At 40.7% G+C, this 15626-nt stretch overlaps 1 protein-coding gene across 4 annotated transcripts in view; it reads left to right on the forward strand.

The window, feature by feature from the left end:
- CBL (Cbl proto-oncogene) overlaps window positions 1-15626 on the forward strand; it is a 105348-nt gene that overhangs the window by 17586 nt on the left and 72136 nt on the right. For all 4 annotated transcript variants that reach the window (XM_063636587.1, XM_055273470.2, XM_063636585.1 and 1 more), the window contains one exon: window positions 10227-10474. In XM_063636587.1, the coding sequence (XP_063492657.1) occupies window positions 10227-10474 (248 nt within the window). The remainder of the gene's footprint in view (window positions 1-10226; window positions 10475-15626) is intronic.

A 15626-nucleotide genomic window follows, 5' to 3' on the forward strand; every position in this document is an offset into this window, starting at 1 on the left:
GTTGTTCTCTATAACTTTTTGCTTTTTAAAAGTTTAGCAATTTTCAAGCATAGTTTTATTCCTCTTTATTGTGATCATAACACTTTCCAAATTTTTTCTATTGACCATTGAGTCTTGGCAGAAGCAAAGGGAGGAGCTAGGCCAGTGAGAAAGCTATTATGAATGGAGTGCATGGCAGCTGTACAAGGATACTGTTGGTTTCCCGGAGCTAAGCACGTTTCTTTTTAACATTGTTCTGAGTGATGCTGTAAATGTACAGGCAGAAGTAAACAAAAGGCAGCCATTTTTGCCACTGCAGCATTTGGAATGCAAAATACAGTTGGCCAAATGGAGGACAGACTAAGCAGGAAAATATTTGTATCTTTCAGAAATTTTTTGGTGAATTTTTTTTAAGCTTGAGGTTCATGTTTGTTTTTTGAAGGTTAACTGTGACTGCCAGTTTAAAATTCACTAAATAATATAGGCATATTGTTTGGGTTTTTGATGTTTGTTAACTATCGACTTGAATTATTCACACAGGGCCTTTAGGAACCAATTTTTTAAAGAGGTTATACATAAGAAGGACTTTTTTTCCTTTCCAAAGAGTATTAATATCGAGAGTATCAAGAGCATGGCCAGGCGTGGTGGCTCTTGCCTGTATATAATCCCAGCATTTTGGGATGCCAGGAGGCAGGATCACTTGCCAGGAGTTTGAGACCAGCCTTGGTAACATAGTGAGGCCCTATCGCTGCAAAAAATAGTTTAAAAAATTATCGAGGTGTAGTGGCGTGTACCTGTAGTCCCAGCTACTTGGGAGGTCTAGTTGAGAATGTCTCTTGAGTCCAGGAGTTCAAAGCATTTGAGGTATGATCATGCCACTGTGCTCCAGCCTGAGTGACAGAGCAAACCACCCCACACCCTTCCTTTTTTTTTTTTTTAAAGAGACAGATCTTGCCATCTCGCCCAGCTGGTCTCAAACTCCGAGGTTCATGCCATCATCCTGTGTCAGCCTTTCAAAGTGCTGGGATTACAGGCATGAGCCACCACGCCTGGCCTTTTTAACATTTTTGGTTTTTATTTTATTTTACTTTATTTTATTTTGTTTTATATTTTATTTTGCGTTATGTTATTTTATGTTATTTTAAGGCAGAGTCTCGCTCTGTCACCCACGCCGGAGTGCAGTGGCCTGATCTCCGCTCACTGCAAACTCCATCTCCCAGGTTCAAGCAATTCTCCTGTCTCAGCCTCCCCAGTAGTTGGGATTACAGGCGTGTGCCACCATGCCCAGCTACTTTTTGTATTTTTAGTAGAGATGGGCTTTCACCATGTTGGCCATGCTGGTCTCGAACTCCTGACCTCAAGTGATCTGTCTGCCTTGGCCTCCCAAGGTGCTGGGATTACAGGCGTGAGCCACCGCACCCGGCCTAAAATTTTTTTTTTGAGACGGAGTCTCACTCTGTCGCCCAGGCTGGAGTGCAGTGGCATGATCTCGGCTCACTGCAAGCTCCACCTCCCAGGTTCACGCCATTCTCCTGCCTTAGCCTCCCAAGTAGCTGGGACTACGGGCGCCTGCCACCACGCCTGGCTAATTTTTTTTATTATTATTTGTTTACTTATTTCATTATTTATTTATTTTGAGACAGAGTCTCTCTCTGTCGCCAGGCTGGAGTGCAGTGGCGTGATCTCAGCTCACTGCAACCTCTGCCTCTCAGGTTCAAGTGATTCTCCGGCCTCAGCCTCTTGAGTAGCTGGGATTACAGGTACATGCCACCACACTCAGCTAATTTTTGTATTTTTAGTAGAGACGGGGTTTCAACATGTTGGCTAGGCTGGTCTCGATCTCCTGACCTCGTGATCTGCCCGCTGCAGCCTCCTAAAGTGCAGGGATTACAGGTGTGAGCCACCGTGCCTGGCAATTTTTTTTTGAGACTCTATCTCTTAAAAGATGAAGAAAAAAAAAAGAGTAGACCTACCTGTATATTCTTTGAGGTCTGTGTTAGTGTTCCGTAGTTGAAGACTTAAGAGTTAGTGCAGTGCTGATTTCCCTGGTCATGATGATTCATTTTCAAAAGATCTTGAGAAAAACATTTAGTATACAAATGAACTTTAAGAGGTTACATGCTAAAGAAGGACAAATAACACTTGTGGAAGGCACATGGTACTAGTTTAAAAATACTAATCCGTGAAATGTTTTGGAAACATTTTGTGGTACATTGTGAAGGCTAATACATTGTCATGAACATTTATTGATTGCATATGATATAGGTTTTAGTTTAGTTTTTTGTTGTTGAAGGGATGTGCAGTTGACCCTAGAACAGCTAGGAGGTTAGGGGCACAGACCACCCCACATCCCATCCACCTCAGTCCCTATCCCCCTCATTACCTCCAGCCACTGCCCCCATTGAAAGTCACACATAACTTTTGACTCCCTGCCAAAAGTTAACCAGTAATAGCCTATTGTTGACCAGAAGCCTTACTGATAACATAAAACAGCTTATTAACACGTTATTTTGTACATACATGTATTGTATCCTGTGTTCTTACAATACAGTAAGCCAGATTAAAGAAAACATTTTTTTTTGTATTGTTTGTTTGTTTGAGATGGAGTCTCGCTCTGTCGCCAGGCTAGAGTGCAGTGGCGTGACCTTGGCTCACTGCAACCTCTCCGCTTCCCGGGTTCAAGCAATTCTCCTGCCTCAGCCTCCCGAGTAGCTGGGACTACAGAAGAAAACATTGAAAAAATCATAAGGAAGATAAAATATTTATGATTCATTAAGTGGAAGTGGATCTTCATAAAGGTCTTCATCCTCTTTGTCTTCATGTTGAGTAGGAGGAGGAGGGGTTGGCTGCTGTCTCGGGTGGCAGAGACAGAATAGATGGAAGAGGTGGAGCGGGAGGCAAGGGGGCAGGCACACTTGGTATAACTTTTATTGAAAAAAAATTTCATATAAGCAGACCCACGCTTTCAAACCCATGTTGTTGAAGGGTCAACTGTATACCTTTTTTTCGGCCATATTAGGCAAGTACTCCGTTTTATCCGAAACTCTTTGGATGGGTGTGTGTGTGTGTGTGTGTGCGCGTGCGTGCGTGCGCGTGTGTATGTATGTATGTATGTATGTATGTATTTATTTATTTGAGACAGAGTCTTGCTCTGTTACCCAGGCTGGAGTGCAGTGGCGTGATCTCTGCTCACTACAACCTCCACCTCCTGGGTTCATGCAATTCTCCTGTCTCAGCCTCCCCAGTAGCTGGGACTACAGGTGCATGCCACCACGCCTGGCTAATTTTTATGTTTTTAGTAGAAACGGGGTTTCACCATGTTGGTCAGGCTGGTCTCCAACTCCTGACGTCAGGTGATCCACCTGCCTTGGCCTCCCAAAGTGCTGGGATTACAGGTGTGAGCTACTGTGCCTGGCCTTATGTTTTGTTTTTGTTTTGAGACAGGGTCTCATTCTGTCCTACAGGCTGGAGTGCGGTGTTGCAATCTTGCTTCACTGCAGCCTGAGCCTCCTAGGCTCAATTGATCTTTTCACCTCAGCATCCCAAGTAGTCGGGACTACAGGCATGTGCACCACATCCAGTTAATTTTTTGTATTTTTTGTAGAGATGGGGTTTTGCCATGTTGTCCAGGCTAGTCTTGAACTCCTAGGCTCAAGCGATCTGCCCACCTCAGCCTCAGCCTCAGCCTCCCAAAGTTCTGGGATTACAGATGTAAGACACCGTATCCAGCCAATATAAATATTTTCTTTCTTTTTTTTTTTTTTGAGACAGAGTTTCGTTCTTGTTGCCCATGCTAGAGTGCAAAGGTGCTACCTCAGCTCGCTGCAACCTCCGCCTCCAGGGTTCAACCGATTCTTCTGCCTCAGTCTCCCGAGTAGCTAGGATTACTGGCATGTGCCACCATGCCTGGCTAATTTTTTGTGTTTTTAGTAGAGATGGGGTTTCAGCATGTCGGCCAGGCTGGTCTCAAACTCCTGACCTCATGTATTCCACCTGCCTTGGCCTCCCAAAGTGCTGGGATTACAGGCGTGAGCCACCACATCTGGCCTAAATATTTTCACTGGGAGCTGTACTTGGTACTTGGTTTGAACCTTTGAAGGGGTGGATTCTGTAGCTTTTGCAGATTGTTGGTCACCCAATTCTTGTGTTGCCTGCTGCCTTTTCTCTATTTCTTGGTTACCAGAGACCATGCAGGACTGGGAAAGTAGTTGTGTTACGGGCCTAAATGATAGGACTGATGCTACCAGATTCTGGGAATCATCAAAGGGTGATATGAGGTCCACCATTCTGTCTTTAGTAGGTAATTCTTGCCTCCCCTGCATATAAGCCAGTCAGATGGTGTGGAAATGAGGGGAGCTAACATTTATTGAATGCGATTTTTTGGGAACTGTGCAGTCCTTTTATGCAAATTTTATTATGAGGCATTATCTTTAATTTTGTGGTTAGAAGAACTAAGGCTCAGAGGTTAAGAAATTTACTCAACTTAAATGACTGAAACAGGACTTTTTTTTTTTGAGATGGAGTCTGTGGCATGTCTCGGCTCACTGCAACCTCCTCCTTCTGGGTTCAAGCAATTCTTCTGCCTCAGCCTCCTGAGTAGCTGGGACTACAGGTGTGTGCCACCATGCCTGGCTAATTTTCGCATTTTTAGTAGAGACGGGGTTTCACCATGTTGGCCAGGCTGGTCTTGAATTCCTGACCTCAAGTGATCTGCCTGCCTCAGCCTCCCAAAGTGCTGGGATTACAGGCATGAGCCACCACGCCCTGCCTGAAGCAAGACATTTTGATATGGCTATTTGATTCAGTCTGGTCAAAATACTAAAACATTATTTAGTCCTTTAAAAATTTAATTGAAAACTTAAAAACTTACAGTTTAGGCTTTAGCATAATGTCTCTTTGGTAACTTCCTTACCTGTTAACAAATCTCTCTCATTACCTTCTCCACCTTGTTCACTATGCTTTAATCTCACGGATCTTTCTATTCTTCAGACAGATCTCAACCTCTTCCCACTTTAAGACCATTGAAGTACAATGGTTTGATGGTACAATTGTTTGATTTGGGATTTTTTGACTTTATGATGGTGCAAAAGTGATAGCTATTCAGTGGAAACTGTGCTTTGAGTATCCATATAAGCATTCTGTTTTTCACTTTTAGTATAGTATTCTATAAATTACACGAGTTATTCAGTATTTTAAAATAAAGTAGGCTTTGTGTTAGATGATTTTGCCCAACTCTAGGCTACTGTGTTATGAGCATGTTTAAGGTAGGCTAAGCTAAGCTATGAGTTATTCAGTATTTTATAATAAAGTAGGCTTTGTGTTAGATGATTTTGCCCAACTCTAGGCTACTGTGTTATGAGCATGTTTAAGGTAGGCTAGGCTAAGCTATGTTTGGTAGGCTAAGTATATTAAATATACTATTGACATGATATCTTCAACTTAGGATAGGTTTATTAGAATGTAACTCCCTTGTAAATTAAGGAACATCTGTAGTTGTTCCCTCTTTTTGGGCTACTCTTTTGCTGTAGCTGGCTTTTTTCTCTAATTTCAACCCTTAGCCTAAATGTCGCATCAGAAAAGCTTTATCTACTAGTCACCCAGCACTTTCTTATCATATTAGCCTATTTTAATTCTATAGCGAACCTTATAATTTTCTTTTTTTTTTTTTTTAAGATGGAGTTTTGCTCTTGTTGCCCAGGCTGGAGTACGATGGTGTGATCTTGGCTCAACGCAACCTCTGCCTCCCGGGTTCAAGCTGTTCTCCTGCCTCAGCCTCCCAAGTAGCTGGGATTACAGGCATGAGCCACCACGCCTGGTTAATTTTGTATTTTTATTAGATACGGGATTTCTCCATGTTGGTCAGGCTGGTCTCGAACTCCTGACCTCAGGTGATCCACCCGCCTCAGCCTCCCAAAGTGCTGGGATTACAGGCGTGAGCCACCACGCCCTGCAAACCTTATAATTTTCTTGTTGACTTCATTTTTATTGTTTTATTGCTTGATTCCTCTCACATTGAGATACCTTGTCTTTTTACTTCTTTGTCCCGGTGCCTGACGCATATTTGTTGAATGAATACGTTGAGAAAAATAAAAACTGGTACAACCTTTAACTTACAGCCTCCATATGTACAAATTGGTCTCTGTCTGAACCTGTGCTCACTCTTTTTTTTTCCCTATTCTAGGAGTTGTCCTGTTCTTTTAAAATATATATTTTTTAATATATTCTTTTTTGATATAGAGTCTCATTCTGTCACCCAGGCTAGAATATGGTGGTGTGATCTTGGCTGACCGCAACTTCCGCCTCAAGCAGATCTCCCACCTCAGCCTCCCGAGTGACTGGGACCACAGGTGCCCACCACCATGCCTACCTAATTTTTTTAATATGTTTTTGTAGAGATGGGGTTTTGCAATGTTGCCCAGGCTGAATTTTAATTTTTTAGAAATAGACACAAAGCATTTTGGGAGGCCGAGGTGGGCGGATCACCTGAGTTCAGGAGTTTGAGACCAGCCTGGCCAACATGGCGAAACCCCGTCTCTACTAAAAATTCAAAAATTAGCCGGGCATGGTGGGGCATGCCTGTAACCCCAGCTACTTGGGAGGCTGAGCCAAGAGAATCACTTGAACCTGGGAAGCAGAGGTTGCAGTGAGCTGAGATCGTGCCATTGCACTCCAGCCTGGGTGACAAGAGCAAAACTCCATCTCAAAAAAAAAAAGGAAATAGGGACAAGGTCTTGCCATGTGGGCCAGACTGGAGTGCAGTGGCTGTTCACAGGCATGATCATAGTACACTGCAGCCTCAGACTCTTGGACTTACTCAAGCAATCCTTCTGCTTCAGCCTCTGGAGTAGCTGAGACTTACACCCATACCACCACCACCACTCGTAGCTAATTCCTTCTCTCTCTCTCTTTTTTTTTTTTTTTTGGAGACGTGGTTTTGCTCTTGTCCCCCAGGCTGGAGTGCAGTGGTGTGGTCTTGGCTCACTGCAACCTTTGCTTCCTGAGTTCAAGTGATTCTCCTGCCTCAGCCTCCCGAGTAGCCGGGATTACAGGTGCCTGCCATCATGCCTGGCTAATTTTTTTGTATTTTCTAGTAGAGACAGGGTTTCACCTTGTTGGCCAGTTGTCACTTATCTCCTTTTCTCTTCTGGATCTTTCTTAATATAAAGCATGTTTAGTTTTCAGTTTTTGCTGGATCTTAATCTCTTTAGTTACAGTGTCAGTCTTCCTCACTTCCTTCCACAGACTAACATAGGAAACAACAATTTTAATATTTTTATTGTAAAATGTAGTCTGTTTATAAATACCTGACTTACTTTTGGAATGTAGCACTTGTAAACTGGGAACTGTCTGTATTTGTTTTATTAATATGAGTTATTAAATCTGTTGTACTTAGAATATAGTTATCTTCTGAGGTGGAGTCTTTTTTCCCTGGCCATGTTCTTCCCTTTTGACTTGAACATTTGATAAGAATGAAGAGCTTTCTAAAATGCTGTGAAAATATTCGTGAACCAAATGTTTTTGTTGATTCAGCTTGTCTTTGTTTGCTAGGCTTATATATGGGGCTAGCTGGATGTGGTGGCATGAGCCTTTAATCCCAGCTATTCGGGCAGCTTAGGCAGGAGGGTTGCTTGAATCCAGGAGTTCGAGGTTGCGGTGAGCTATGATTGAGCTCCAGCCTGAGTGACAGAGTGAGTCTTTTTCTCAAAAAAAAAAAAAAAAAAAAAAAAAAAAACAAAAAACTTAAGAAAACAAGAGTTCAAGAAATGTTGTATTGAGAATGACGTATTTAGTTTTACAATTTTCATATTATCATTTGAAGAGTTTTTTTGTTTTTTTTTTTTTTGAGACAGAATCTTGCTGTTGCCCAGGCTGGAGTGCTGTGGCATGATCTTGGCTCACTGCAATTTCCATCTCCTGGGTTCAAGTGATTCTCCTGCCTCAGCCTCCCGAGTAGCTGGAATTACAGGCGTGTGCCACCATGTCTGGCTAATTTTTGAGGAATTCTTGATCATTAGTCATTAAACGGGAATTTATCCTAAGGAAATAATCTGATGTATAGAAGAATGAAATACCCAAACATGTTCATCACTGTGATGTTGCTGTAGTAAAGACTTGAAAACAAAATAAATGTTAAAACAAAGTTGGGGGGAGATGGTTAAGATATGTTATTGTCTATCCATAGACTAGAATTATTTAAATATCTCAAAGTTTATAATGAGCTTTCGGTGACACAAGAAAATAGGTATTTTTAAATGTGAAATAAAAACTAGAATGTCAGGCTTATGCTTCCATTAATGTTAGCTTAGGTTGTTTTGAACCAAATATACTGCTAATAGCTAGAAAAGCTAGAAGACATAGATAGAATTTATCAAGACAGTGAGAAATTATGCCAAATTTGGGAAGTTGAGGAGAGCTGTGAGAAATTTATTTTCACGTAATGTGTAAGGGATCTAGTTTTATTTTTTCCCATATGGATAACAAAATTTTCAATAGTTTATTTCTTGTATTCTTGATTTGTAATGTCACCGCTGATACTGAATTTCCTTATGTGCATGTGTGAGTCTGTTTCTGGACTTTCTGTTCCACTAGATTGTCTTTTCCAGACACAGAAAAGTCCATGTAAATAGAAAGCACAAACAAGTTGTTAGGCATAAATCCAAATTTATTTGTATGACAAACACAAAATGGACTAAACTTAGCAGTTAGAAAACAATGATTGTTACATTGGATTTTTAAATTCTATCTATATGATCTTTAAAAGAAACACTTAAAACATAACTCAGAAAAGTTGAAAGTGAAAGATGGGACAAAGAATTACCAGGCAAATTCTGAGAGTCCAAATGTAGGACTCTCAGCTCCATGCTTTACTGGGTCCAAGGCCTCTCTGTTCCTGTTCCTCAAGCGGTTGTTAAAACTCAAACCCCAGGTTGGGTGCAGTGGCTCATGCCTGTAATCCCAGCACTTCGGAAGGCCAAGGCTGGCGGATCACCTAAGATCAGGCATTCGAGACCAGCCTGGCCAACATGGCGAAATCCCATCTACTAAAAATACTAAAATTAGCTGGGTGTGATGGCGGGTGCCTGTAATCCCAGCTACTTGGGAGGCTGAGACAGGAGAATTGTTTGAACCTGGGAGGCGGCAGCTGCAGTGAGCTGAGATTGCACCATTGCACTCCAGCCTGGGCAAAAAGAGCAAAACTCCATCTCAAAAACAAAAAAACAAACAAAGGGCTGGGCGCAATGGCTCACGCCAGTAGTCCCAGCACTTTGCGAGGCTGAGGCCAGTGGATCATGAGGTCGGGAGTTCGAGACCAGGCTGACCAAAATGGAGAAACCCTGTCTCTACTAAAAATACAAAATTAGCCGGGCATGGTAGTGCATGCCTATAATCCCAGCTACTCAGGAGGCTGAGGCAGGAGAATCGCTTGAACCCGGGAAGCGGGGTTGCGGTGAGCCAAGATCACACCATTGCACTCCGGCGTGGTCAACAAGAGTGAAACTGTCTCAAAAAACAAACAAACAAACAAAGCTCAAGACCCTAGATTCCAGAGATTTACCTCCCAGGACAGTCATGTCCTTCATTTCTGTCCCTGGGAATTTTCTTTGGTCTATTATAGGGGTCAGGCTGGACACAGTGGCTCATGGCTATAATCCCAGCGTTTTGGGAGGCTGAGGCAGGTGGCATAGTTTGAGCTCAGGAGTTTGGGACTAGCCTGGGCAGCATGTCTCTACAAAAAAAAAAAAAAAAAAATTAGCTGGGTGTGGTTACGCATGGCTGTAGTCCCAGCTACCCAGGAGGCTAAAGTGGGAGGATCACCTGAGTCTGGGGGTTTGAGGCTGCACTGAGCCGTGGTTGCTCCACTCCACTCCAACCGTGAGACCCTGTCTCAAAATAAATAAATAAATAAAAATATTGTGGGGATCAGCAGTATATTTAAAAGTAATTTGCCATATTTCATCTAGCATGTTTTAGGCATTTATGTGGATGTTTTCCCCTAGTTGTTTGTTCTGTGTGTTATCTGTACCATTAGTCTCTCAAAGGGATTTAAAAACACATTCTTCTGGGGGACCACTAAAAATTTTAAAATGATTGCCTGGGGCAATGGGGTTATGGATCTGCTTCTTATATTCTCATGTATTTTTCATATTTTGCAAAAGAGCACATATTTCATAACTTTCTTAAACTTAAAAAAGGGAGCTGTCCTTAAAATTCTCCAAGTAATAGCCCTTCTTTTTCATTTGTTGCAGGTGGTGCGGTTGTGTCAGAACCCAAAGCTGGCGCTAAAGAATAGCCCACCTTATATCTTAGACCTGCTACCAGATACCTACCAGCATCTCCGTACTATCTTGTCAAGATATGAGGGGAAGATGGAGACACTTGGAGAAAATGAGTATTTTAGGGTGTTTATGGAGAATTTGATGAAGAAAACTAAGCAAACCATAAGCCTCTTCAAGGAGGGAAAAGAAAGAATGTATGAGGAGAATTCTCAGCCTAGGTAATGGAGAAATACTACACAAATAATAATGCAGGTCTGTGACTGCCTGAATGGGTAACACATAGAAGTAGTTGAGTTGGTTTCAATTTTATGTTAGTAGGAATGGAAAGTTGGCATTTGATTTAAAGGTATAGTTTATATAAAAGGTTGCCATGAATGACATTGTACTATCCCTAACTCTGATTGATTCGCTTAGCTCTGAAAAATCATTTACTGATAGTAATGAAAATGAGTTGGAGGCAGTAGGTCCTTTGGAGAACCTGAAGATCATGAAAGTTTGTGGGTAGGTGGGTGTTTGGAAGAAAGAAGATTGGGGTTAAGTGGAGTTTGGGAGTAAATAAGAGGCAGATCTTGCCAAAAGCTGTAGTATATTAGGTAAATTTATGTGTGGGATGATAGGGGGAAAAGCCACTAGTTTAACTTTTTAAAACACGAAGCAAAGTGAAATGACATTTTCTTTATAGGTAAAAGTAACTTTTCAAATAAAATAAGTAGAGGTGAATGCAGTTAATTCAATAAATATTTGAAGGATCACTATTATTCTTTTGTATTAATTTTATTATTATCATTATTTTTTTGAGACAGAGTCTGGCTCTGTCGCCCAGGCTGGAGTGCTGTGGTGTGATCTTGGCCTCCAGGTTCAAGCGATTCTCCTGTCTCAGCTTCCTGACTAGCTGGGATTATAGATGTGCACCACCATGCCTGGCTAATTTTTGTGTTTTTAGTAGAGATGGAGTTTCACCATGTTGGCCAGGCTGGTCTAGAACTCCTGACTTCAGATGATCTGCCCGCTTTGGCCTCACAGGGTGCGGGGATTACAGATGTGAGCCATCGCACCTGGCCCTCTTTTGTATTAATTACATACCAGAAACTGTAGGCTATCCTGCATGTTGTTAGCTTAGCTGTCGTAAATTACATACTGGGAGAGAAATAAGTTAACTGTATGTGTAGATGTAATTGTGTTTTATTTTGTTCAATTGGAACTAAATATTAACTCATCTAGAATGAGTAATAATTCCACTAGAATTTTTTAGTGAGTAAATTATTCTCGAGTAGTGACTTGAATTAGAAGGAACAGTATTTCTGAAGTCATCTGGTTACCATACATGACTCTAGCAGTAACATACTAAATGGTATCCTTGTTGTCTACCTTTCCTTTAGGCCTGTTGGCCTAGATTCTGGCAACCCTAGCTCTCAATTAAAATTTTATGCACATGATTATCCATATTACCATTATTGCAACAAATTACTCAGGTGTAGTCTGAGTAATGGACTCAAAATGTCCATCTTTTCTTTCTTTCTTTTATTTATTTATTTATTTTTTTGTTTGAGACGGCGTCTTGCTTTTGCCACCCAGGCTGGAGTGCAGTGGCGTGATCTTGGCTCACTGCAACCTCCGCCTCTTGAGTTCAAGTGATTCTCCTGTCTCAGCCTCCTTAGTAGCTGGGATTACAAGCATGCACCACTGTGCCCGGCTAATTTTTGTATTTTTAGTAGAGATGGAGTTTTGCCATATTGGCAAGCTGGTGTCAAACTCCTGACCTCAGGGGATCTACCCGCCTCCGCCTCCCAAAGTGTTGGGATTACAGTTGAGAGCCACTTCAGCTGGCCTGTCCATCTTTTCTTAAAAAGATTCTGGTGAGTGAATTCAATCCGTAAGAGCCTTTGTAACTTCTAGTTTATCTGGAAGTGAACTTTATTCCTTTTAAATATTCAAATTTTGTAACTTTTGTTAAAACCTCGACTGTATGGACTTTATAGCTAACTAGTCATTTTATATTGTATTGCCGAGTTTCTAAAAGATAATTTTAATTCATGAGGTACCAAAACTTAAAAATTTGATTTACCAGGTACTGTGAACTAGGTTCTGGTTCTAGTAGGTGAAAAGGAAAGTTAAGCATTCAAATTTGAGGTAATATGACAAATGCAATAATAGAGATATGTACAAAATGCTACTGGGAGCCGGGCACAGTGACATGTACCTGTAATTCTAGCTACTCAGAAGACTGAGGTGGGAGGATTACTTCAGCACAAGAAATTGAGACCAGCCTGGGCAACAACAGCGAGACCTCTTCTTAAAATAAATGAAACATTTAAAAAGTGCTGTGCGAATACAGTTTTGTCCAGTGGCATCAGAGAAGGTGGCATAGAGGACTTGTAATTTGAATTAGAGTTTGAAGGATAAATAGGAATTTTCTAGGCAGAGAAGTCAAGAAAAGTCTTTTAATACAGTGGCATGAAAATGGAAGCTCTGGTATGTTTAAAATAAAGAGAAGTTTGGTTTGGTTAGAATTGCGGGAGATAGATATGCTGGAAATACAGGTTGAAGTCAGATTGTGAAGGGCTGTTTTTTGACCTCTAGACTTTCTCCTATAGATGATAGGCTGTCATAGAACAGGTTTATTTTAAAGAGCATTTCTTTTTTCTATTTTTTTTTTTTTTTTTTTTTTTGAGATGGAGTCTCACTCTGTTGCCCAGGCTGGAGTGCAATGGCACAATATTGGCTCACTGCAAACTCTGCCTCCGGCACTCAAACAATTCTCTTGCCTCAGCCTCCTGAGTACCTGGGATTACAGGTGTGTGTGTCATGCTGGGCTTATTTTTTTGTATTTTTAGAAGTGACAGGGTTTCACTATATTGGCTTGGCTGGTCTCAAACTCCTGGCCTCAAGTGATCTGCCCGCCTTGGCCTCTATTTTGTATGTATTCTCACAATAAAGTGTGCTAGAGAAAAGAAAATGTTACTAAAATCATAAGGAAGATAAAACATATTTATTATTCAGTAAGTGGAAATGGATCCTCATAAAGGTCTTCATCCTCATTGTCTTCATGTTGAATAGGCTGAGGAGGAGTAGTAAGAGGAGGGGTTGGCTGCTGTCTTGGTACTGAAAATTCCAGTACTGGTGTTTCTGTGGTAGAGGCAGAATAGGTGGAGGAGGTGGAAGGGGAGGCAGGAGAGGCAGGCACACTTGGTGTGACTTGTATTGAAAAAAAAAAGTCTGTGTGTAGGTGGATCCACATAGTTAAACCCATGTTGTTAAGGCTCAACTATATCTAATTTGCCATTACCAAATGACTTCAGTTATGTGTTGACAAGTTCTTTTGCCTCTTTTTAAACTTCACTGTCGGTGTGCCTGTCTGTATCAATTTTATTCCCCCTAACATGAGGCTTTTAATATTTTATGGACTTTGAACCCAGATTTGTACAAATTATATGTAAAAGGAGAGTAAATAGATTTCAAGTGAGAATCAAGGAGTTCATTTTTTCAATCAACTTTCTCAGATTGAAAGGGTTTTTGTAAATAGGGAAAAATATATAGGCTTTTTGCGTATGATCTTTGTGGTCTTTTTGATTACTTAGAGGTTTTTTTTTCCTATTCAGTTTTTAAATTGAGATATAATTCACATACCATAAAATTCACCCTTTTAAAGTGTACAATTTAGTGGTTTTTAGTGTATTCACAAAGTCAGGCAACCATCACCCCTCTGTAATTCCAGAACATTTTCACCCCACACAGGAAACCCCGCTCCCATTAGCAGTCACTCTTTGTTCCTCTCTCTGGATTTCCCCCGGCCCTTGGTAATCACTAATACCTGCTTTCTGTCTGTGTGGATTTGCCTGCTCTGGACATTTCGTGTAAGTGGAATCACATAACGGTGGCCTTCTGTGGTTTTTTTTTTGTGTCTTCTTTTGCTTAGAATGTTTTTACAATTCACCCATATTGTAGCATGTATCAGTACCTCATTCCTTTTTATGGCTAAATCATATTTCAATGTATGGATATACCATATTTTGTTTATGATATTTTTGTCATTTCTACTTTTTGGCTATTACTGAATAATGTTGCTATGAGTATTTATGTGCCAGTTTTTGTATGGCTATAGCCATATAAACATATATACATATGTGTTTTCACTTCTTTTGAGCGTATATATATACACATAGGAGTGGAATTGCTGAGTCATATGGTAATTCTGTGTTCAACTTTTTGAGTAACCTCCAAACTATTTTCACAGTAGCTGTACCATTTTTCGTTCCCCTAGCGATGTACGTGGGTTCTGATTTTTTGCTAACACTTGTTATTGACTTTTTTTATTATAGCCATTCTACTAGGGGTAAAGTGGTGTCTTGAGGTTTTGAAATGCATGTGAATACTTTTTCGTGTGCGTATTGGATGTTTGTATATAGTTGTCCCCCCTTTATCCTCAGTTTAACCTTCCTTGGATTCAGTTACTTCCAGTCAACCATGGTCTGAAAATATTAAATGGAAAATTCTAGAAATAATTCACAAATTTTGAATTGCATGCCCTTCAGAGTAGTGTGATGTAATCTCACAACGTTCTACTCTATCCCAGCCGAGATGCAAAGCATCCCTTTGTACAGCATCTCCATGCTGTATACACTAGCACCTGTTAGTCACCTAGTAGCTATCTTAGTTATCAGATTGAGAAAACATAATATACACAGGGTTCAGTACTATCTGCGGTTTCAGGCATCTGCACATCTTGGAATGCAAAGGGGGACTATTATATCTTCTTTGGAGAAACACCTATTCAAACCCTTTGCCCATTTTAAAGTTGCATTATTTGTCTTTTCATTGTTGAGTTGTAAGATTTTCCTTCATATTCTGGATGCTAGACCAGATACATGATTTGCAAAACTTTACTCCCATTCTGTGGGTCATCTTTTCACTTTTCTTAATAGTATTCCTTGAAGCACAGAAGTTTTTAATTATGGTGAAGACCAGTATTATTTGGTTTTTGTACTTTTAAGACATTATTGCCTAATTCAAGGTCATGAGGCCTGTTTTTTCCTATTTTATAGTTTTACCTCTTGTATTTAGGTCTTTGATCCATTTCTGAGTTAATTTTTGTATATGGTATGAGGTAGAGGTCCAACTTTATTCTCTTGCTTGTGGATATCCCTTTGTCTCAGCACCATCTGTTGAAAAGACTGTCCTTCTTAATTGCATGGACTTGTTGCCCTTTTAGGAAGGAAGTAAGTTGACCATAAGTGTAAGGGTTTATTTCTGGACTCTCAATTTCATTTCATTAATCTACATATCTATCTTAATGCCAGTACCACACCATCTTGATTACTGTAGCTTTGTACTAAAGCTTTGGAATCAAGAAGTGTGAGTTCCTCAGCTTTG

Source organism: Symphalangus syndactylus, chromosome 3, assembly GCF_028878055.3.
Source record: "Symphalangus syndactylus isolate Jambi chromosome 3, NHGRI_mSymSyn1-v2.1_pri, whole genome shotgun sequence".
NCBI classification, from domain to species: domain Eukaryota; kingdom Metazoa; phylum Chordata; class Mammalia; order Primates; family Hylobatidae; genus Symphalangus; species Symphalangus syndactylus.